Raw genomic sequence first — 24,401 nt, forward strand, 5'->3', positions numbered from 1 at the left:
AACCTATTACTTTTTCTTTTGCTATTAAATCCAGGGAGAATCTGTTTCATCACAAAATACATTAATAAGCCCATTGTGTTTATTCAGTAGGATTAAATATAAATATTTAATTGGCAAACTTTCTTGACAGACCTTTTGGTTGCGGTTCTAAGTTTTGAACTTACACTGTGGAGTAATTTATATCTTGAATGATAAACTGAAAAACTTAAGCAATGGCTAAACTGGTGTCACTGCTAACATTCTTCTGAGTTTTCATCAGTGCTGTACAGAGAATCAAAGGAAAGACTTACATGTAACTTTTCACAACCTTCAGTCTTCCCAAATCACTTTACATTCAGTTTAGTACATTTTGATATGTAGTCAATCTTGTAATGTAAGAAGTGCAGCAGCCAATTTGTGCACATAAAATTTAAAAGTTTTAAAGTTTATTTATTAGTGTCACAAGTAGGCTTACATTAACACTGTGATGAGGTTACTGTGAAAATACCCTAGTTGCCACACTTTAGTGCCTGTTCGGGTACACCAAGGAAGACTTTGGCATGGCCAATGCACCTAACCAGCACATCTTTCGGACTGTGGGAGGAAACCAGAGCACCCCAGGAAACCCATGCTGACACGGGGAGAACATGTGAACTCCACACAGTCACTCAAGCCGGGGAATCAAACCCAGGTCCCTGGCACCGTGAGGCAGCAGTGCTTACAACCATTCTGCCCCATAAAATATAACAAGAATTGAACTCTTCTTAAACTCTTGTTAGAAGGCCCAGATTGAGCCAGCCAAGAGGCAAACCTGGGATCTTCTGAACCGTAGTCAGACATGTTATCCACTATGCCACTGGTCTACATCAATGTTCCACAGGCAAGAATGCAATCATGATTAGTTTTAGTGATGTCAGTTGAAGAATAAATGTTGGTCAGGACACCATGAGAACTCCCCTACTCTTTGTTTCAAATAATGCCTTGGGCTCTTTTGCTTCCATTTGAGAGTGCAGCTGGTGCCTTGGTTTAACATCTCATCGAAAAGACCATACCTCCAACAATGCAGAACTCATTCAGTTTCACCCCGGAATGTCAAACCAGATCTCAGAAAATGAAAGCAGCTGACCCAGTATTATCTACAGGAATAAATGAGGTGGGCATCAGGGCAAGGAGAGTGAAATCACACAGATTTACCGCACAGAAGGTACTTGTTTGGCCCAGTACTCTGTGCCAGTCAAGAAAGCTATCTAGCCTTGTAGATTATGGCACAAGTTCATACAAAGAACAAAGACAAAGAACAACCCAGCACGGGAAACAGGCCCTTCGGCCCAACAAGCCTGCGCCGCCGCATCACCCTACACCTATTCTACCCTGCGTGTCTACGAATGGAACCCCTAACTTAGCCAGATTCAGGGGGGAATAGTGTCAATTTAGTAAACCAATCAGCCTAAGAGCACATCTTTGGGGTGTGGGAGGAAACCGGAGCACCCGGAGGAAACCCACGCAACCACAGGGAGAATGCGCAAACTCCCACAGACACAGGCCCAAATCCATGTATCTGCACAGCCAGCAGTGCTAGTCACCGAGCTGTTGCGGCGCCCGTCTACCGGTCCACGATCAAGCACACACACCGACACAAAGTACTGGGCCACTCCCAGAACCTCCAAGAGCAGCCCACGCACGACCCACCGTGTGCATGCCCCTCGTTTGACGACGAGGTGGACCTCCACCTGCGGAATAAAAAGACAAAAACGTTAACTTACAAGTCTGCATTTCTGGTGCCTCCCGAGGTTCTGACCTTATGTTCATGTCCATGAAGCATTTAAATGCCATGAGGTTTTTGCCTCTACCATCCATTCGGGCAGTTTCAAACACCATTTAGGTGAAAACCTTATGCATCAACCCCTCTTGGATCCTTGTACTAAGTACTTAAAATCTATAATCTACATACTGCACTCTCCATCCCCACCCCTGCTCCCGCATGTTATTGGTTTCTTTGCTGACTGAAATAGAGACTTCAAATTCACTCTATCAAGGTTGTCGATTGAATATATTACAATCAAATCTCCCCTCCATCTCCTGTTTCAATGCGTAAATGGGTGTATATCAGATAAATGTAGAGTTAATTTGCACCGTAAGATTTTTAAAATATTTTCTTACCTGAAATAATTCTCCAGACATTTTTAAGTCTAATTTGCAGTTAAATCATTGAATGTTACCAACAGGAATGATTTTCAAAGTTGTGATAATGGAAATTCACCAATGCTCCATATAAAATTTAATCTGAAAGGCATGCTGGTTAGGTGCATTGATCCAAACAGGCAGCGGACTCTGGCGGCTAGGGGAATTTCACAGTAACTTCATTGCAGTGTTAATGTAAGACTTACTTGTGACTAATAAATAAACTTTAAAAGATAATCAGAGAAAAGAAAAATCAGTCAGCTACTAGGGAACTCCCATTGTGCCCAAAGGAGAATGTTTTTCCAGGAGAACCCTTACTCATTCCAAGCCTCCTTTTGTTATTTTTATTTTCTTTAAGAATAAATTCATAACTTTCCATTTCCATTTATTTATATTGTCACAGGCTTCATTTTCATGCCTCTGGTGTTGTAAATGTGTTTGGCAAAATTTAGAAAGTCGCAATTTCTATCTAAAGTGTACATGGTAACCAGTAATTGGCCATTAATTTAAATCTTAATCCCAACAGCTTTACATGTATTTATAGACTTTGAGTTTTTTTGAAATTTGCTGATCTGAATTATTACATAGGAAATAAAAATCTGGGGAGATGTAAAACAGGCTTCTGGTTTATTACTGCTCAGTTTACACAAACTCTCAAAGTCAAAATATACCCCAGTGTATGGAATTTAAGGAATTTAACACTGAATATCATTTCACAGAAGAGATATTTATTCACATTGAAAGCCTTGTAACCTTATACGGTTGGTTCTGAAGACAATTGTGCTATTGAATGAACACCTACAGCTTAAGTCTAGTGTTTAGACACCCCCCAGCCCTCTTCTGTAAATTCACTGGATAACTCTTGCAGCAAGTTAAAGTTTATTTATTAGTCACAAGCAAGGCTTAATTAACTGCAATGAAGTTACTGTGAAATTCCCCTATTCGCCACACTCCTGTTCAAGTCAATGCACCTAACCAGCATGTCCTTCGGACTGGGAGAAAACCGGAGTACCCGGAGGAAACCCATGCAGACACAGGGAGAACATGCAAACTCCACACAGACAGTGACCCAGGCCAGTAATCGAACCCGGGTCCCTGATGCTGTGAGGCAGCAGTGCTAACCAATGTGCCACCTGCTGCTTATTGCAGCAGTCAACACAGATAAACCACCCAGACCAGCAGCACTTCCAGTTGAGCCCATTATTTTGATTCTGCCCTAATCAAGTATCTATAGATATCTTTGAGTCCATGACAAGAATTGGAAATCAAAAGTGAGCTACTGTGGTGTTGGAAATGCTCCACAGGTCTGGCAACATCTGTGGGGAGAAAAACAGAATTTCTGTTTTAGGTGGGTGACCTTTCATCAAAATGCAAATATAACTTCACAGGAGTTGTTTATGAGAAATTCCCAAAGCATGCATAATTATTAAGGAATATGCATTGTTTAGTTATTAATGAATGCACCGCATGGTATTAACCAGGAGAATCCAGCATTGATACCATACAGCAGAATTGCTTCCATTAGAAATGAAGAAATATATATGCAGAAATTCTGTTCCAGGAAATTCATTAGAGCAACTATGCAAAAGTTACTTGTATGTCTGGGGAGTGAGTATCACTGTCTGAACTTTTTTTTTGAGTCAGTTTGTTAATGGACGTTATTTAAACTTTAGCATTGGCTTAATTTTCCTGTATATTTGTTTAAACTGTAAGTGTTGATTACATCATTGAAGGATTTTGCTTGGAGAAGCTAGAGTCAGCAGAGAGCAAGCCATTAATCAGGAGAACTCTGGTTTTAAGTGTAATAGTCCAGATTAATTTCAACTCCTTTACACCATTGGGCTTAAAGACAGCTCCAACTCGATTTGCCTTGATGATATCATCACTCCGCACTTTAAACAAAAAAAACTTTTGAAATTTTAAGAGGTTATCATTCATTTAAGGAGAAATGAGATAAGTACATGGGGAGGTGAAAACAATAGAAGGATATGCTTGTTAGGTTAAATGTGATAAGAGGGGCTCATGCAGAGCATAAAAACCTGGATAGACCAGTAGGGCCAAATAGCCTATTTCTCTCCTGTAAATTTGATGTAATAACTACTGTATTATTCAACAAAATTATTGTGTTTTTAAAAATTTCTTTGTCCGGCTTCCTCTGTGATTTAGCCCTCCACTCTGAGGATGGTTAATTATATTGGAGTGCGGTTCCAGGGGTGCTGGCAGGCTTTCCGTCCTTTGCCCAAGTGGCCATTCTTCATGTTTGAGGCTGGATGCTGATTGCCAGCAAGCTCGATTGTCAGGACCATCACAGCCAAAGCAGATCCTGCCTGCACCTGTCATCCACACACACTATCCAGCAAGGGTCACTGGATAGTAATCAGGACTGGGGGATCCAGGCCAGTTTTCCCCCCCACCCCGCCACCCCCTTCTCCAAAGCTCAAGGATATACAGCCTAATTGTAGCAACAATATTATTTTTAAACAAAGCTACTGAGGTTGTTTTTCCTAGCATTTGTCAAGTTTGAATTAAGCATCTCATCTGGAAATAGAATGAGTCATTTGAGTCATGTCAACAAAACCTTGTCTTATGTAACAGGCTGTGGGCTTTTAGTGGATAATTTTTGCTTCGATCCTGCTTTGTGTGAGGGTGCTCCCAAAATGAAGAGGTGGTTCTAATATTCCATTCTCTGAAGTAAAATTCTCACTGCGCAGAATTGATGTCAGATTAAAGGGCCGATTGGACAGCGGCAATGTTAGGACTAGAACGATTGCTGTTGTATATTTGTCCCAGGCTGTCGGCTGCATGAACCAGCAATACAAACTGCACTGGCTGCGTGCTGCAGAACTGACATCACTCAATGCCCCAGAGACATGAGATCACAAAAATGCCAAAGCTATGAATGATTATAATTGTTCAAAGCACAAAAGATTAGAGTGACAGCTTGTTATATGATCTCATCCCCAAGACCCATGAGATATCTGGGCAGTTTTATTGGGTGTTCCAGCATAGAGCCTATCCTGCAGCAGCAGACATGGGGGAAAAGGATGACACGTGAATGTGGCTGTGTCAAACTTGACTCATGGTCTTTGGAAGGCAAGCAGGTGACTTTTTATTCCTGTTGCAGTGACATCATGCCATCTTCGCAAGGTTTCCATGCCAACTGTTGTGATGCAGCTGCCCTTGGTACAATTTGTGTTTATACCTGTAAATATTTCACTTGCGGCATTGAAGCAGTCAGATTAGGAAAACTTGATTCCCATTTTTAGAGTTTGGGGGGGGAGATGGGGGAAATCAGTTGCTAAGAATCATGACATTAATTGGGATATAAACAAAACAGAAAAAAAACCTGCTGGTCTCTAAAGAGCTTATCTGTCAGAGAAAAGACATGAACAGCTTGCATTCTAACAGTGCTACATAGTCTGAACTACATCTGAGTGCTTTATAAAGGAGTTTTTGACTTGGAGACAGGGAGGGGGCAGAATTAAAGGTGGGGGAGAAAGGAATGCAGTAAAAATAAATCAGTATTTGAAGAAAGATTTGAATGAAGGTAAAATGGTATCAGTGCTAAATGGTATTCAGGGAAAATTTCAAAGAGCAGTGAAATAGTCTACATTGCAGATGATAGAGGAGAGGCTGGGGAGGTACACATCTAAGAAATCAATTCTCGTATTAAAACAGTTTGCATGAGGATTTCATTCACGAGTGGGAGAGATAGGGGCACAGTGGAAAATTTTGACCTAAAGGAAATTTCAGTTCACTTGGGACTTGACATTAAATGGACAGTCAACAATATATTGCTATATAATGGTTGGCCGGGACATTGTATGCTGTTGGCACACTGATCTGTTTCCTGAGGACAATGGCACTCCTGTAGCTGATAAATATGGTGGGACCAAGAATGGAACACTGGAATAAACAATACAATACACCCAATAAAACTTGCACAGAAGAGAAGGATGATTGATCTTCGAAATACATATTGATGCAGTCATGGGCATACTTCACATGTTGGATGAAAGGATATTGTTGGGACAGTACAAAGAGGAACAGGGGCTTGACATACTTAGGAAACTATTTGGGGAAATAGAATAGCTTGTGCTAAGATAGGTGAGAATATAACTAGGAGAGGCTGTTGTGGATATGGCTTAATGGAGCACTCTCTGAATAGATAGTTGTAGGTACAAGCACCCTCTAGGCTGGGTCTTCAGTGCTGTACTGAGGGAAAACTTCTATTGAAAGTGCCAATTTTGGATGAATCAAGACATTCCTCTTAAGTGGCACTATTCAAAGAAGAACGGGGATGTTCTCCTAGTACGCTAGCCAATACTTAATCCTCAACCAACATTGCTCACTAAAGGATGATCTTGTCATTTAACACCCTGCTGTTTGTTGGATCTTAACAGTGTGCGAATTGGCTGCTGCATTTGCCGATATATTATCATAGGGATACAGTTCAAAAGTATTTCATTGGCTGTGGAGCACTTTGGGTCATCCTGAGAATTTGGGAGACACCATATAGTGCAAGTTTGGCATTTATTCAAAATGGAACATGAAAAATAGACACTGGAGGAAAATTGAACCTTCAAAAGTGCCAAAGGCAGTGAGGTAACCAAGTATTAAGAGGGACATGTCAAAATTGTACTGGTGCAACCTGTCGCTTGTGACAATTAACTGGGTGCTGTGAAAAGACAAGTTAATTTCCTCTTGCCAGAACAACATTAACCTTTCTTCTGAAATAGACTAGGTACACCTGCTATGTAGTTCCACCATTTTCTTCCAGATCTACACCAAATGGAATTTTTCTTTTGCTGGTGTTAGCCTCCACGTCAATTAGTTATGTTTCTATTTCCTACATGGGGTTTTCATTTGAGATACAGAATAAATGCTCGTAAAATCATTATGGGCGATGAAATAGAATGGAGATGATGGGTTAGATCATTTGGACCGTATTGTTTTATTGCAAAAAAGGCCCTCACTTTTAATTTTAGGTGCTGTAATCCTATTTTTTTTATTAGTGATGCTGACTGAAATAAACAACCAAATCAACTTAAAGCTTCACTTCAGATTTTGTCTTTATTCTTATTCATTTGTGGGAAATGGGTGTTGCTTGCTGGCCAGCATATATTGTCCATCCCTAGTTACCTGATTGCAATTGAGAGTTAACCACATTGCTGTAGCTCTGGAGTCGCATGTAGGCTAGACTAGGTAAGGATGGCAGATTTCCTACCCTAAAGGGCATTAGTGCACCAGGTGGGTTTTTCTCACAGTGGTTTCATGATTATCATTAGATTGTTAATTCCCGATTTTTTTTTTGTTATTGAACTGAAGTTCCAGTATCTGCCAAGGTAGGATTCGAACCCAGGTCCTGAGAACATTAATTGAGTTTCTGGATTAATATAACTATTAATGGCCATTGGCCATCACCTCTCCTGAGGTGATGTGAAATGTCATCCAAGCTGAAATTTCAGATGCAGTGCCATGAAACTACAGTTTTTTTAAGAAGTTATTTGTTTTATGTCCAATTTTTTAAACTTACCTGAATGAAGCAACTGTCCATCTACTTGAACAAAAGTTGTCGAAGACTTTTTTTTTCATAAACGGGAGACAAGTTTGAACTCAGACTAGCCAACCAGACTGAAAAACATGCTGCTCTCCTGGCTGTAAGAGTTCTAATTGAAGTGGGTTTGGGCACTCAATCCAATTCCCAGTAGTTAATATTTCAGAGCTTTGAACAATAAACATTGAACAATTCTCCATGAACTGGCACTAAATAGGAAATGCACAGAAGAGAAGGATGAGTGATCTTTGAAATACAAATTGTCATATTGATGCAGTAGGGGGCATACTTCTGATGTTGGATGAAGGTTTATTGTTGGGGCAGTACAAAAACGAACTTTTATCCTACATCAAGCCATCTGTGCCTGACCTGAGAGTGCTTTGTGCTAAAATTGATGGAAACTGTCCATTTTGCTCCTCTGATCACTTTCAACTTGCACAAAATCAGGAGAGTCACTCAAATGAAATCAATGTTCATAGTTTACATAGCCCCATACAATCACCAAAGAACCCTTTGGAAATGCAATTGTGAAATTGTTACTTAAAAGGCATTACGTTTGTCTGCTTTTCTTTAAGGGTTGTCATTCGTACTACCTTACTCACTTTTAATTACAGAGTTAAAAACCTAGAGTAAAATAGATTTATCTATTATTGTGTAGAAATCAGTTAAATGTTGGTATTATAGTATTGTTCATCAGTGAGCATTGTTAGCTGTAGTTCAACCCATCAACAGCACTCTGACTATTAAAAATAAATAATCTAAGCACAGTATGTTTAACGAAGAAATGAATGCATCCTCTCCTGATGGCACTATGAATTTCAAAATGCCATGTGTTATGGTGTGATGCTGAACTATACTGACTCCAGTTTTATCTGTTGTTCTAACTCTGTTAGCTCACTCACCTCAACCAAAGTCACTGGAGGGATGCAACAGTGCCTTTGGAGTTCTTTTGTTGGAAGGAGAAATTGCTAAAAGTTCTTTGTCCTGATTGTTCTCTCGTAGCTGACTGGAAAGTGTGCATGTATAGATGAAGTGTGAGCATCAAATGTGGTTCAATGTTCTGAACTCATGAAATGTTAAACCCAATTGTTGCTGTGATACTGTTCTCAGTATAACATAAGACCCCTAAGAAGCGAAAGGGAGAAAATTGGATGCAAGAAATAGCAGGGTAGAAATCCTGCTAAATTCCCAGGTTGGTACTTTGCACGTTAGTGGGGTGAACTAATTGATCTCTACCCACACATAGCTTGAGCTTTTTTCCAGAAGTCCCATAGTGAGTGGAGCAGCAGACAGACTTCAATTCAATATTGGTCTCTCATTCAAGCTGAAATGAAGGGGCCTGAATCAAGCATTTAATAAAGAAACCTGTTAAAAATCAAGTCAGGTGGCGTGATGAATACATTTTTAAATTACCAAGATATTATACTCCATTTCATCCCTGTTTTCTATTTTAAATTGAATGGAATTTTCAGAGCACCTTATCTTTGAACAAAGTGTCGTTGCTTACTGGTGTAGAGGTACATAGTTGGTTTGAAAATAATTATAAAATTTGTATTATTCACAATTGAATTAAAACTTCTAAAATTTTTTTTTTCAGGGAACACTTTACCTTCTAATAGAAGAAATGAGCCAATTATTGAGATCCTTGATTCCTATCCAGCTGTGGTACAAATGCATCATGGGAGGAGACTCCACCAATAGCTACTTGTTGGAAGGCACTCTGATTGTTCTGTACAGTCTCTGCAAGGTGAATAATCAGAAACGAACAGAAGATTCCTTATTGCAGAAATATTTCCTTCCTTTTTGTTTCCATGATTTAGGAATAGTGTATTTTCAATTTGCATTCATTCCATAAACAAGTGTGGTATAAGAATAAAAATTATATTGCATACAGACTATTGAGAATTCTGCAGCATTTAAACACCTGGAAACTTTCCTGCCGGAATAACTTCTTAGGACTAAGTAAATACAGATTATGTCCAATAGGTGCAACTTGAAATTTTTATTACCTCGCCGCATTTTTGGACAACACTCCTGTGGTTTGAACTTTGTAGTAAGATAGATAGCATGGTTTTGTACACGGGAGGTCATGCCTCACAAATTTGGTTGCGTTTTTTGAGGAGGTGACAAGAACGATTGACGAGGGAAGGGCCGTGGATGTCGTCTATGTGGATTTTAGTAAAGCATTTGACAAAGTCCCTTATGGCAGGCTGGTGCAAAAGGTTAAATCTCACGGGATAAAAAGTGAGCTAGCTAGGTGGGTGGAGAACTGGCTTGGCCATAGAAGATGGAGGGTAGCAGTGGAGGGGTCTTTTTCCAGTTGGAGGTCTGTGACTAGTAGTGTTCTACAGGGCTCTGTACTGGGACCTCTGCTGTTTGTGATATATATAAATGATTTGGAAGAAGATGTAGCTGGCGTGATGAGTAATTTTGCAGATGACACAAAGATTGCTGGAGTTGCGGATAGTGATGAACGTTGTCAGAGAATACAACAGAATATAGATAGGCTGGAAAATTGGACGGAGAAATGGCAGATGGAATTTAATCCAGATAAATGCGAAGTGATGCATTTTGGTAGATCTAATGTAGGGGGGAGCTATACAATAAATGGCAGCACCATCAGGAGTATAGACACACAGAGGGACCTGGGTGTGCAAGTCCACAATTCCTTAAAGGTGGCAGCACAGGTGGAGAGAGTGTTAAAGAAGGCATATGGCATGCTTGCCTTTACTGGACATAGAGTATAAAAGTTGGCATATGATGTTGCAGCTATATAGAACATTGGTTAGGTCACATTTGGAATACTGCGTCCAATTCTGTTTGCCGCACTACCAGCAGAACATGGAGGCTTTGGAGAAAGTACAGAAAAGGTTTACCAGGATGTATGGAGAGTCTTAGCTATGAGGAGAGATCGGGTAAACTGTGGTTGTTCTCCCTGGAAAGACGGAGGATGAGGGGTGACCTAATAGAGGTGTATAAAATTATGAAGGGCATAGATAGGGTGAAGAGTGGGAAGCTTTTTCCCAGGTCGGAGCTGACGAACACAAGAGGTCACAAGTTCAAGGTGAGGGGGGGCAAGGTTCAACACAGATGTCAGGGGAATGTATTTTACATAGAGGGTGGTTTGGGGCCTGGAATGCACTGCCAAGCAAGGTGGTTGAAGCGGACATACAGGGACCGTTTAAGACTTATCTAGATAGCCACATGAACAGACTGGGAATAGAGGGATACAAACGAATGGTCTAGTTGGGCTCATGAGCGGCACAGGCTTGGAGGGCCGAAGGGCCTGTTCCTGTGTTGTATTGTTCTTCGTTCTTATCACATTTTATAATCAAGTGTACAATTTTGTAACAAATAACATACAGATGAAATGTCCCAAACCTCTGTGGTAACTTATTGCTTTATTCTATGCTGCTTATCTTTGATAATTTATCTGATTTTCTTTCTTTTGACCAATGCTGCAGTTCTTGGATGTCTGTGGTCGAATAGGTGGTTTACGAAAGGCCTTGAAGATCTTGTGTAAATCACAGGTAAATGTTGTTTGATCTACAGAAACATTCTTCATCATCACCTATACTAAAGGAAAAGCATTTCCTTAAAGGGAGGAAGGGAGCATCCAAGGGCAGTTCCCCTGTTGCTGTATCTACGCCCCTGGAGGTCAAATTGAGAGCGCTAGCAGAGAAATGGTAGCAAGTGATCAGTCCCAATCTCTTATCAAAGACACGATGGAGCTTAAAGAAATAAATTTTTAAAAACTAAGTGAAACAAAAATATCTTTTTCATCCTTTCTTATGAATTCTGAACTAGATTTGGTATTTGGACAGATTTTTCATTAAAATTATTTAACATTTAATGTTACAGAAATACCTGAGATCTGAAGTTGAGCATTAATCAGTTTGCATAAACTCAAAAGTTGCACAGTTGAGAACATAGCCATAGAAACATGCTTAACATTGTGCACTGACTTCACACAAGCGTTCACATTCTGTCAGGAAAACTCGAAGTTTTGATTTTCTTATTAATGTATGATTAATGTACTAACTATTAGAACATATTTACAACCATGTACCTCTGTCACATTTAAGTGTGACTAAATCTCAGCTAAGGAATATTCACAGAAACTGGTCTTGCTATGAAGTAGTGAACTTCTTCAGCTTATATAGTGTGGTTCCCCAACGATCAGTGTGAGAAACACTGCTTATATATATATATATATATATATATATATAAAATGACTGCAACATGGGTGCAGAGGACACAGTTTTAAACTTTGCAAATGGCACAAAACTTGGAAGTATTTTGTCGAGGATAGTGATAAATTTCAAGAGCAGATGGTAGAGTCGGTGGACATGTGGTAGATAAAATTTAATTCTGAGAAGTGCAAATTTTGGTAGGAGAAACGAGGAGAAGCAATTTAAAGTAAGGGCACAGATCTATAGGGGTGCAGGAACAGGGAGACCGAGAGATATGTGTACGTAAATCATTGAAGATGGCAGGGCAAGGTGAGAAGTTAATTAGAAAGGAATCCTTGGCTTTATAAATTAAGGCATTGAGTACAAAAGCATGGATGCGATTAGTTACAATGAACCTTTATAAATTACGGATTCAGAGTCAATTGCAATATTGTATCCGGTTCTGGGCATTTCACTTTAGGAAGGATGTGAAGGCTTTATAGAGTGGTTCCAGGGATGAGGGATAAGTTAAATGAAGCTAGGATTGTTCTGTTTGGAGAAGCGGTTCAGAGGCGATTTGATATAAGTGTTCAAAATCAAGAGCAAATCTAATTGAGTAGATAGAGAAAAACTATTGCTATTGGTCAAAAAATCAAAATTCAGAGAAAATAGACTTAAGGTGATTGGCAAAAGAACCAGAAGTGACATCAGGAAAACCTTTTTTTTAATGCAGTAAGTGGTTATGATCTGGAATGCATTACCCGAGAGCGTGGTGAGTTTGATGGTGACTTTCAAAAAGAAATTGGACAAGCATCTTAAGGAAGAAGAATTGCAGAGTTGTAGAGAAATGGCAATGGAGTGCAACCAGCTAAATTGCTCTTGAGAACTCGATGGGCTGAATGGCCTCCTTAATTAATGTAACTGTTCTATGATTCCATATATTTCTGTGCAAGGAGAGAGCTGGAAGCTGGCTGGGAATTCCATCTCTAGTACTATCCTTGTGGCTTCAATTGGAAATGGTATATGTGTGGACAGCATTCAGTGTTTATGGTGCTACCTATAGTTATTTAATCCACTAACGTGCTGTCTGCATTCAAATGTGCAGAACAGTGTATCTCAATGAACAAGGTCGCGGAGGTCTTATTAATAATATTGCAATTATATCCAGTGTGACATATAGCCTACAGGAAATGATGGTTAAGGAGAGAAAGCAAGAGGAAGACAGGCCATTTAACTTCTCGCTATATAAACATGACCGTACCACTCCAGAGTTGGGTCCCAACCTGACTCCCAAGCTGTGAGACCTCTAAGAGGGTTGGAGCCGTAACTCTATAAATAATACCTGCCTTTCAAAGTGTCTATGAGTTCCTTTGACCTCCTTGGTACTTCTTACAAACTCAGAATTGCTTCCTTGAGCATGTAGAAATTCTAGTCCATAGACTCAGACTATTTAAGATGTATCTGCCTGAGGGCAATGTTTTGAACATAATTGGAAAAGGTTTAAGTGACACCTTCCCCGAAACCTGAGAATTTGATTTGAGTCAACTTGAATCACTTTCTCCCAAAATGAGACAAGCTATGTTGCTCTTGATCATGGGCAAATGAGTACAGGTATGTTCGTGTCATGTGTTGAAGATTGCAATAGTAACTCAGAGGTCCACAGAATCCTTACAATGCGGATGAAGGGCATTTGTTCCATTGAGTCTGCATCAACTCTGAGAGAACATCTTACCCAAACCCTTGGGTGGCTGTATGGCGTTTACATGGGTTTCCTCTGGTTCCTCCGGTTTCCTCCCACAGCCCCAGGGATTGGCCATGCTAAATTGTCCTAATCCTCCTAACCTACACATCCTTTGGACGCTGAGGAGCAATTTAGCATGGCCAAACCACCCAACCTGCACATCTTTAGACACTAAGGGACAATATAGCATGGCTAATCCACTTAACCTGCACATCTTTAGGTTGTGGGAGGAAACCGATGCAAACGCCATACAGCCACCCAAGGCCACCCAATCAAATCCGGGTTGCTGGTGCTGAGAGACAGCAGTGCTAACCACTGTATGAGGGTCAGTTAGCTCAGTTGGCTGGACAGCTGGTTTGTGATGTTGTAGGTTCAATTCCAATACCAGCTGAGGTTATTCACCTTGTCCCATGCCTGAGTCAGCCAATGGTCATCTGGGACTATGGCAACATTACCTTTTTTTAATCTTGCCTGAGTGCTGTGGTCCCCAGACCGCAAAGCACAACATGAAACTGAATTCACTAAATCTGACCATTCGTGGGATTGGCAGCATAACAGCAACTAGAAAAGCTGACAGGTTGTGGTTGTGGGGGGTTGGGGAAACCCAGCTGGGGCCGTGAACGGAGAGGAAACCTGTTCTGCCCACACATAAGATCCCCTAGTCATTCACTGTGTAGTTGAGTGGTGTTGCCCTTTGAAATGGCCGAGCAAGTCACTCATGTAAAACAATCACGACTCTCTCAGAGCAACCGGGTGGGAAAATGATGGATGGAATTGGCAAAAAGCCTGGGAGCGGGTCAACTTTCTGTCTCTATCAGGACAGAGTGTAGTGCAGTTAGTAGATGTAATGAAGAGGAAAAAAAATAAATTTTAAGTGGGGGCAGAAGTAGAATCTGTACCAAGTCAAAATAACTTACCCTGCAAAAAAAAGAAATAGTGGAACTTTACAACATAATTGATGTCTGAGACTAAAAGCTGTGTTAATTTTACAGCTACTGATGTAATCAGTTGGAAAGCAGAGTGTATGTTACGGGGATGAATGCGGAGTCTATTATAATTGGGTTACACAGGCTCTGACTTCAGAACTATGAAAGGGTGTTATATCAGCACAATTAGAATTATGTCAGGCGCACTTCTACTTCACTAAGTGAAACTTTCCTATTGATTTCCAGATGCGATCTCTCATTTGGGTTCTTTCGGGATCCAGCATCAGTTGCCCTAACTCTGCTGTTTTCCCAAACATTGTCACAACACTGACTGGCGATTGTATTAACAATGGGAGACCCAGAGTCCGAGCGCTCCATAAACTGGAGCCTTGGTATTGGCATCATCTGCATTTTGTTTTTGTTGGAAAACAGCAATATCAAAGCTGTGCCTCTCAATGCAATTGCCTTCTCTCTTTGGCAGAGCTGTGGCGTGCGAGCTACCAGCCAGCAGTGCAGCGAAGCCGGAGATATCTGTCCGATCTGCCAGGCAGAGTTTCGAGAACCTGTGATGTTGATTTGCCAGGTAGGGGGAAAAAGGGGAAGGAAGAACAAACCTGGGATTGTGTGTTACTGTTACAGAAAAGAGTATACAAATCCGCCCTGTCCTTGATGACCTATCGAGTCTGGCGTTGTCAGCACTTAAGGGAGGATTTCCCTGAGCAAGATTTCGTGGTTTTAATTACCTGATCAACAGATGCAATATAAGTGATCAATCCGATTGTTTCAGTTGTTTGGGGAGGGGGTATTGGTGGTGGTAATGGTGATGGCGGCTTGTTGGTTGGTTTATTACCAGACAACAGCACCGTTAAGAGTATTGAAGAGTTACATTTATCACTGGGCACTGCATTGGGAAGCTTGAGACTTGACAAAACAATACACTTAACCAGTTCTAATTGTGGAAATGATATGTAGAGGACAGGATTATATGATCATTGCTGCTGTGAGCACATGTCTCCCTGCAATAAAGACACATTGGGAACACGCAGCGGACCAGGCAGCATCGGTAGAGAAAGAGAGAGTTTGCGCTTCTGTTCCACGGATGATGTAGATCCGAAATCCCCCAGATGCCTTCTACCCCGAGTCTTTCCAGCGTTTTTTCTTTGTGTATATTTGTTTTAAATTTCAGCAACTTTGCTCTTATTGGTCATAGTGAGAATGAGTTTTTGCATCTTTATGTATTGTCAATTAGAAATAGGAGGCAAAGAATAAGAATAATGTGTAGGGTAACTGTGTGGGAAGAGGAATAATCGCAGGCGATTCCCCGGGTAGATGAGAATTGAATCAGATGAGTGGACTCTCACCCAGTCGGTGGCTGGTGGAGAAAGGGGTTGGAGCAGAAATTTCGCGGTCAACCATGTCAAAAGCAGCTGACAGACCTAGAAGGGTGAGGTGGGTCGCTGTCAAATAGGGAGCCATTTGTGACTGATAAAAACCCTGACTGGAGAGATTACAATGCAACTTTGGAAAAGCTATATCCAGACCTGGGAGAGGTCAACGCATTCGAGGAATGTGACGAGCAAAGTGAGTTTGGATAAGGAACAGAAACTCGCCAGGACAGAGGGATCAAGGTTTTTTTTCGTAATTTGTTACAAGGGCGATGACAGCACAACTTGAAGAAAGGGAGACTACACGAGGAGGAATCTTGAATAGTATCAGCGAACACAGGAACATTGTGTGGTCAGCAGTTTAATAGGAATGGGATGGAGAGAGCGTGGTTTCTGGTTAAGCAACAAGTCGATTTTAAAATCCTCATCTTTGTTCTCAGATCCTTCTATGGCATTGCTCCCAGATCTTTGTAATCTCCTCCAGTCGCAAAACAGATCCCACGTTCTCTCCTCTCCCCAATCTTTGCACTGTACCAATTCTAATGTGCTGAGCATCCGCAATTTCAATTCCTCCGTCATTGACAACCGCATCTTCAGCTGACAAAGTGAGAAGCTCTGGAACACCCTTCACACTTTCCTCCTTTAGCAAAATCCAGACGTGCAGACACAACGGGCCGATTGGCTTCCTGTGCTGTAATAACTCCTGTGCTTGAATGACCACGTCTTTGGTTATAGAATCCTTACAGTACAGAAAGAGGCCATTCGGCCCATAGAGTCTGGACTGACCACAATCCCACCTAGGCCCTATTCCCATAACCTCAAGAATTTACCCTACTAATCCCTCTGTCAATTTAGCATAGCCAATCAACCTGATCTGCACATTTTGGACTGTGGGAGGAAACCCGCGCAGGAAAAAAAAACACGGGGAGAAAGTGCAAACTTCAAACAGTGACCCGAGGCTAGAATCGAACCTGCGACCCTAGTGCTGTGAGGCAGCAGTGCTAACCACTGTGCCGCCCACCATTTGATTATTTGACCAAATAGCTCCGTCTGAGACTCCATGACAAAGTTGACCGCTAACTCTCCTGCAGAGCGCGTTGGGATCTAATTATTACCTGTAGAAGGCGCCACACAAATGCATGTTGTTATGAAACAAAATGTTGTGAAGGGGGCGGGCAGCTCCTTAACATTCCAACTGCATTTAGCAACAGCAAATAAAATCATAGTTATTTGACAATACAGTTGGAATGTTAGAATCATAGAATCCCTGCAGTACAGAAGGAGGCCATTCAGCCCATCGAGTTTGTACTGACCACAATCCCATCCAGGCCCTACTCCAGTAACCCCACGCTGCTAGTCCCTCTGACACTAGGGTCAATTTAGCGTAGCCGATCATGTTAATATACTTTCTTGTATGTGTTTGAAGGATGGCTCCGGCAGAAGCCCAGTTGTGGAGTAAGAGAATACGATACTGCATTATTCATGCCTTTATGAACACTTCTGCATCACACGCAGAGGCCAACTGTTCAAGTGCAGCTTTACAACAGTTTCTATCTGTACTGAAGCTGATTAAATGTGCAGTCAAGTCTTAGATTTTAACTGAATTGTGTCAAGGTGCATTGGGAGTTCCAACCAAAGGCTAAACGCTTCAGAATGTGAAATTACAGCAAATTATTTGTAAATTCCCCCTCCCCCTCCTAATGAGAGAACTGAATTGCTCCTGCACGCTATCTGCTGCGAGTGTAGAGAGATCAACAGCGTTGGATATGCTGTCGAGGTGACTTCCCGTTCACTTACTGGTGCGTTTCGAGCATCTCCACATGCGCGGATCTCACTGATTTTTTTTTAAGTGCGTGTGTTCCATGTTCTTTGCCCTTGTCTTCTGCTCCCTCCTCCTCCTCCTCCTCCTCCTCCAGCACGTCTTCTGCGACGAGTGCGCTCGCCTGTGGTTCGACCGAGAGAGGAGCTGTCCAATGTGCCGAACCGCTGTGGTGGAAACCCTGCGCTACTGGAAGGATGGCAGCACCTCAGCGCACTTCCAGGTGTACTGATGCGTGAACTCGGACCGTGGCCCTCGGTCCTTCACTCCTCCGGGGCACTAAATGTGCACGAATGGAGCTGTGCAACAAACAGCTGGAGCTGGTGCTCCGTGTTGTTGAAGAAAGTGTACAATCTCCACGTGAGACAATGTAAATATTTCAAAAGCAACGCGTGTAATTGGCTGTCGGGTGAATGTATTGCACACTTATCTTTATAAAAGACCCGGTAAAGCAAAAGGGATGCATTCTGGCGTGTTTTGTGTCAAGGGTAAACCACGTTTTGCAGGCGACTATACAATTATTTTGACACTTCATTTCTGTGAGATGGTCATCATGGTGTTTGCGTTCGTTGCAAATCTGGCGTGACTCAAATGACGCTGCAGGAGACATTCCGGTTATGAAACATTTATTTAGAATTTACAAGTTGATTTTCAACAATTCTATGAAACGGCAGATTTACAAAAAAGTAACCAACATCAACCATAAATATTTACATGAAGTATGAAAAATCATACTTTTGTAATTACATGCAGCAACATCAACTGGTATAAAATTGCGGTAACAAATGTTACATTCCAAATTTTAAAGCATGCATTTTGGAAGAAAGTTTGTTCCGCTGTCTTGCAAAATGTAACCAGTGCAATTTTCCAGTCCAACTCCTTCACATTCCGGTGGGTTTTGTTCAGCCCAAGTTTGGGGGTTTCAGAGTTTCAGTCCCGAGCGAAGCTCTGACCCGTACTGCGCTCGGCGGAAAGACAGATACTCCAGCTGCCCACCTGGAAAGTAGACACATTCAGTCTAAAATAAAAGAAATCTTACTCTCTTAATGAAAGCCAATTATTTGTAACCACGGATGACATTCTTCTCTTAGTAACCTCATGCAAACTTCTCCCGAGGAAAGGGGCACACGAACACTATTTTTCAAGACGTATTTGTGACTTGGTAACTTTACATAGAATCCCTACAGTGCAAAAGGAGGCCATTCGGCCCATTGAGCCTGCACCGGCTCAACATCTTACCCAGACCCACATATTTACCCCGCTAATCTCCCTAGCCTAGGCATCTTGGGACACTAAGGGGCAGTTTACCATGACTAATGCACGTAATCTGCACATCTTTGGGTTGTGGGAGGAAACTGGAGTACCCAGAGGAAACCCACGCAGACACGGAGAGAACGTGCAAACTCCACACAGTCACCCGAGGTCAGAATTGAACGCGGGTCGCTAGCGCTGTGAGGCATCTGTGCTAACCACTGTGCCACCGTGCCTTTGCCTTGTCCCTGGACAAGTGTCATTGTACCCTATAAATGCTGGCATAAGTGTTACAAGATTGCTTGATAATTAAGCACAAGAATGGTGCATGCAATAAAAATGCTATTGGTAAACAGTCCATAACTCAGAAGGGCATACTTTAAATGCAATCAAGATTCTCTTTCTCCACCCCGAAAAAGTGGCTCATGAAATGGTACACCACAGGTACTGGCACACTCCATCGCTCCAGTTGTCCCAGAGAGTGAGAGTTGGCGGGTTGTTCCACTGGTGGAAGAGAGTACAACTGAGTACGTCTGTGTCCTCAGAAAGCGCACACACAGACACACAGGTTGCAGCTGGGGTGACTGGCTGTGGATCAAAAGGAACGCTGGCTGATTCTCCCCATCAGTTCCGAAATGGTCAGGCTAATTGTATGCTCCTTGTGACTGGCCAGCTGAGATCAGCTCTCAGTGGAGTCGGGGACTTTATGGCCGTATGCATGACCAGGTTATCCAGAAGTTAGTTAGTTAAACTCACTCTGAGGGAAAAAAGTAATGTTTCTTTTCTAACTTTTGGGGAGTCTTGTCTACATCTGCCGGTGGCCAAAATGATCAAGTGGCGGCTAAAATAACGAAACTGGCTGGAAGTTCCCCGTCGCAGATATTCACACTTAAAAACTTATAGCGCCAGCACGTTTTTGATGTAAAACGCATTTCTCCAATAAGGAAATATAATCATCAGCATTAGTATGAGAAGGACAGGATCAGCACCTCGAGTTACAGCTACTACTGCCTCTCTTATCCAAGGAAATTAAGTACTCTGTTTAATCAGTGTTGGAGCGATGGAGAAGCCGGTTCCCCTTACCTGTTGAAGTCCAAATCGCAGGTGTCAAACTTCCTACAGGTGTTTTTTTCGGAGGAGTATGAGGAGGGCTGTGACATGGACCAATGTGCAAATAGTGTAAAGGTGCCTGTTGCTGACGTTTGTGTGGATTCTGTTCCTGTCGGCGGCTTTCCTCTGTGCCCTCTCCTGCAAATGGTCCCCTATTATCCTTAACCTCCTGGCGACCTCCAGCTCCTCGGAGCAGCGTTCCCCGGGCCGGCCGGAGGCGAGCACACACACCGTCCTCCCCACCTCGTCCGCTTGCTGACACATTGCTCACACCAACTGCAGGCACACCGAAAACCTCAAAAGTCAGTGTCTCTGTCGTTAGGAGCTGTATTATTAATTAAAGCTGCCTCCAAGTGTCACATGGCGTTCCGAGGGATTTACATCATCCCCCCCCCCCCCCCCCACCGTGTTCAGCTAGTGCTGGAAGGTAGTCCTTAACCGTTTAGTTGCTGGTGCAATTATTTGGATGCACTTTTAGCACCATCCCCTTAGAAAAGCAATTGTTTTCCTTCCCGGAGTCGCGTCTTTTCAAGTCTAGATTATTTTTTAAATTGGCTGCCTAAATTCCTTTTTTTTTGTAATCCGCCAAAGTTTTGTGGGTGGTTTCGAAAATAAAATCCACTTTCTAAGACATATTACCTCTCCGGAGCGTTGTGTACGGTTAGTTAAAGCGGTGCTTCATTTGCATGTTTACACATTTTATTTTCAAATAAATGTCCCCTCTTCCCTTGGAGAGGAATGACATTTAAGCTACAAGATGCAAAGGCATATTTCTTCTGTAAGATGCAGGGGCAGATGGCTAATTTTGCCCCCTAGAGACGCATTAGGATTGATACCTGCAAATTTGTTACGTTCTCTGTAAAACCTTGTTGTCAAAAATCAACCAAGCATGAAATTAAACTACTGGAGTGTTCTCCTTACACAGTACCAATAGACATTTACCAAAGTTTTTGCCTGTATTTCAGCTCGATTTTACCACTGGGTTATCATAGCTGGTGATACCAAATAAACCTGTTGGATTTTAACCTGGTGTTGTGAGACTTCTTACTGTGCCCACCCCAGTCCAACGTCGGCATGATTGTATGATGGATGCACCTTCTAGCTGATTTGAAGGCGTGGAGCCACATGGTGTTGAAGGGGACGTTTAGATTTAGATGCTTGAAAGGGCTTAATCGCTGCATTGGATTAGCACACTGCCATCTCTCACTTTAGAATCTAGATTGGAGGTGGGTATTAAAGCCATTTCGGTGGGGAATTGTGGTGGAAGGTATATCAACCTGTTACATGTTTCAGCATTTTCTTCCACTCATTCCCATTTCAATCTGTTTAACTTCTGCAACTTTTGCTCAGCATTTACGCGCACACAAACTTACGTTGGTTTGACATAGTAAGAAGTCTCACAACACCAGGTTAAATCCAACAGGTTTATTTGGTATCACCAGCTTTCGGAGCGCTGTTCCTTCATCAGGTGTGCGATGACACTCACCTAATGAAGGAGCAGCGCTTCGAAAGCTCGTGATACCAAATAAACCTGTTGGATTTTAACCTGGTGTTGTGAGACTTCTTACTATGCCCACCCCAGTCCAACGCTGGCATCTCCATACCTTGGTTTGACATGGTATCTGTTCCCTACTTCCAAACCCAACAGTTGTCTTCCATTCCCCCAAATCTTCCCTTCTGCATTCAACCCATTCTAGCTTAAGGATCTCTCTCTGGTTCCAAAATCCTAGGTCAAATCAGTTTGGATAGCTGGTGGGGGATTTTGGCATAGTGGTAATGTCACTTTGCAGGTAAGGGTTCAAATCCCACCAGGGCAGCAAATGGAATTTAAATTCAATTAATAAATCTGGAATATATCGCTGATATGTAATAATGAGTAATAATCATGACCGTGCAACCATCATCAATTGTCATACAAAAACATCTGGTTCACCAATGCCCTTTAAAGAAGAACATGTGATTCTAGATCCACAGCAATGTGGTTAACTCTTAACTCTTCTCAATTTAAGTAAGGGCAATTAGGGAAGGGTAACTAATACTGGCCTTGCTAGTGATACCCGCATTCCATGAACAATAATTGTAAGTCTAGATCCAGTCCTTAATGTACTAAACTTTTCCCAAACTGTCACTGACAGGAACCAAGAATAGTTTATGTGGCGAGTGTAAAAGCTTAGGTGTGAGCTCCTAGTGCTGTTAGTACATTAGAACGGGAGAGAGATCTTCAGTCTTGAGCTGGTTGTGATGTAAGGGGAATAGCTGATGGCGCTGAGAGGAGTTTGGTTCGATGGGGCACTTGCCTGGATGCGCCTACCATGGAAACTCAGGCCGTACTTAAATCCATTTCCCTAACGATTTGGATAACTCTCAAATTGCCGACCTTAATATCCTTCATTAGGAGTTTACCACAACGAAAGCAACATCACTGAAAACAGCTCTTTGGAATCCGCTCATCCAGCCAAATCCAAGCAGTGCGTACCAACCTTTTAAAATAAATAGATCTGAGTTTCTGGAGCTTGAAAAGTCTGGGCCTTAAGCATTGCGAGTCTGGCATCCGTGCCTTAGGCACAGACATATGACATCCTCCAAGTTGATAATCAAATTATAACATTGAGTGTATAAATTGAGCGATTATATAACTGCTGTTATGTAATCCCATCTGTTCCTGAAGGCCTTGTTAAGACTGCTCATTTCAACAGTGCGTTTGAATTGCGGGATAAAAACATGGAATTGCAAAGTGTATGGCAGACGAAATCGATAATTGTACTGTGTCTCCACACGCTGAGAATATCCCAAAAGCTTTACAAGCAACGAATTATGTTTGAGGTGCATTCGCTGTTGAGATGTAGAAGGGGAAATAGTTCACAGCAAGCCGCACACACACCTGTGATGGAACAGAAGATCTCGCAGATTGAAGGACGGTTCTTCTTCATCAAAAAGTGCACTCCTCTTTGGTGGTGGCGTGGAATCATCTACCTCCAGGTAACGGGTGAGACTGGAAGGGAGGGATGGGCTTGGGGGTACCTCCGACTGCGTTGAACTCCCTCAGTACTGTACTGCTGTCGGCATAGATTATGTGCCCTAAAAGTGGGGATTGATCTCAAATCTGGATTGATCTCAAATCTATCTGATTTCATGCCAGTGAAGCTGACAGCAATTGAGAAACCGCAATGTTCTTCAAGAGAGTAGCTATCTATAAACATCTTAAGTATTTTGGGTGGCTGGGACATCAAAAGATTGGCCTTTGGAAAGTTACATGCGCCAAAGACGGGCCTGAACGGCGAATCCGGATTGTTTTTACACTCTCTCTGGAAACTAGCACTCCACTTACATTTTATACGATTTAAGTTTGGAACATGGTAATGATTAATCGCTGTGATTACTGCTGCCATATTGAAATGCTCCATGGTGGTCCTACAACAGTCATGGCCCGCAAAGAACTAAGTTCCTCAATACAGCCAGTAGCAATTGTAGCAACGCATGCATCTATATGTAGAGCAGAATGTCTACAAGACCTCCGTAACCGGCCTGCAAGACTCGTCAGTAAAAATCCATTAACCCAAAAATCACCGAGATAAGTTTCATTTTTAAGTGGGTAACTATCCGCATTTGGAGGGAGGGAAAACATTTTACATCATAAGCCGCTTCACACTATCCAAAGATGTGCGGGTTAGGTTGATTGGCCATGCTAGATTGACCCTAGTGTTAGGGGATTAGTAGGGTAAATATGTGGGAATAAGGTTCGGGTGGGATTGCAGTCAGTGCAGACTCGATGGGCTGAGTGGCCTTCTTCTGCACTGTAGAGGTTCTATGAATAATTCCCACTAAAACTAAATAAAATGTAATGTCATTTCAGCACACAATAGTGATTGCTATTCTCTCTGTGAAGTGATTTGGATTTCATGGGGCATGAAGGACACTATATAAATACAAATGCTTTTTCATTCATTTCAAAGGGAAATCATCCTCATTCTGGTCGCATAGAACAGATCATTCAATGGAAAACAGAAGGATATTTACTCAATTTCTAACAACCGCCTGCAATACTAATGAAGATATCACAGGTGGGTTATAAATCCTCCATTCTATTGATGCATGTGCCATACAATTCTCCCGTCCCGCCCACCACGGAATCATAGCAGCGGGGTTGGGGCGGGGCGGGGCGGGGCGGGGGGGAGGTGTGAGGGGCAGACCACGCGAAGTTCCATTGACCTAGGGTGAAATTTTCCGGTTTTGGGACGAGCGCGGCCGAAGAATCCCATGGTGTTTGATAATGAAGTAAG

General features: G+C 42.2%; 1 protein-coding gene across 2 annotated transcripts in view; it reads left to right on the top strand.

The window, feature by feature from the left end:
* rnft2 (ring finger protein, transmembrane 2) overlaps positions 1-18,698 on the top strand; it is a 50,563-nt gene extending 31,865 nt beyond the window's left edge. Inside the window, exons 7-10 of one of the 2 annotated variants that reach the window (XM_080208408.1) lie at positions 9,315-9,464; positions 11,182-11,247; positions 15,038-15,139; positions 17,858-18,698. In XM_080208408.1, coding sequence (XP_080064534.1) covers positions 9,315-9,464; positions 11,182-11,247; positions 15,038-15,139; positions 17,858-17,992 — 453 coding nt within the window. In that variant the 3' untranslated portion in view covers positions 17,993-18,698. The remainder of the gene's footprint in view (positions 1-9,314; positions 9,465-11,181; positions 11,248-15,037; positions 15,140-17,857) is intronic. The other variant, XM_080208409.1, reaches the window with a different exon arrangement.
* Positions 18,699-24,401: the final 5,703 nt, after the last annotated feature.

The sequence above is a fragment of the Carcharhinus amblyrhynchos genome, chromosome 20 (assembly GCF_965287045.1).
Source record: "Carcharhinus amblyrhynchos chromosome 20, sCarAmb.v2.hapA, whole genome shotgun sequence".
Taxonomy (NCBI): Eukaryota; Metazoa; Chordata; class Chondrichthyes; order Carcharhiniformes; family Carcharhinidae; genus Carcharhinus; species Carcharhinus amblyrhynchos.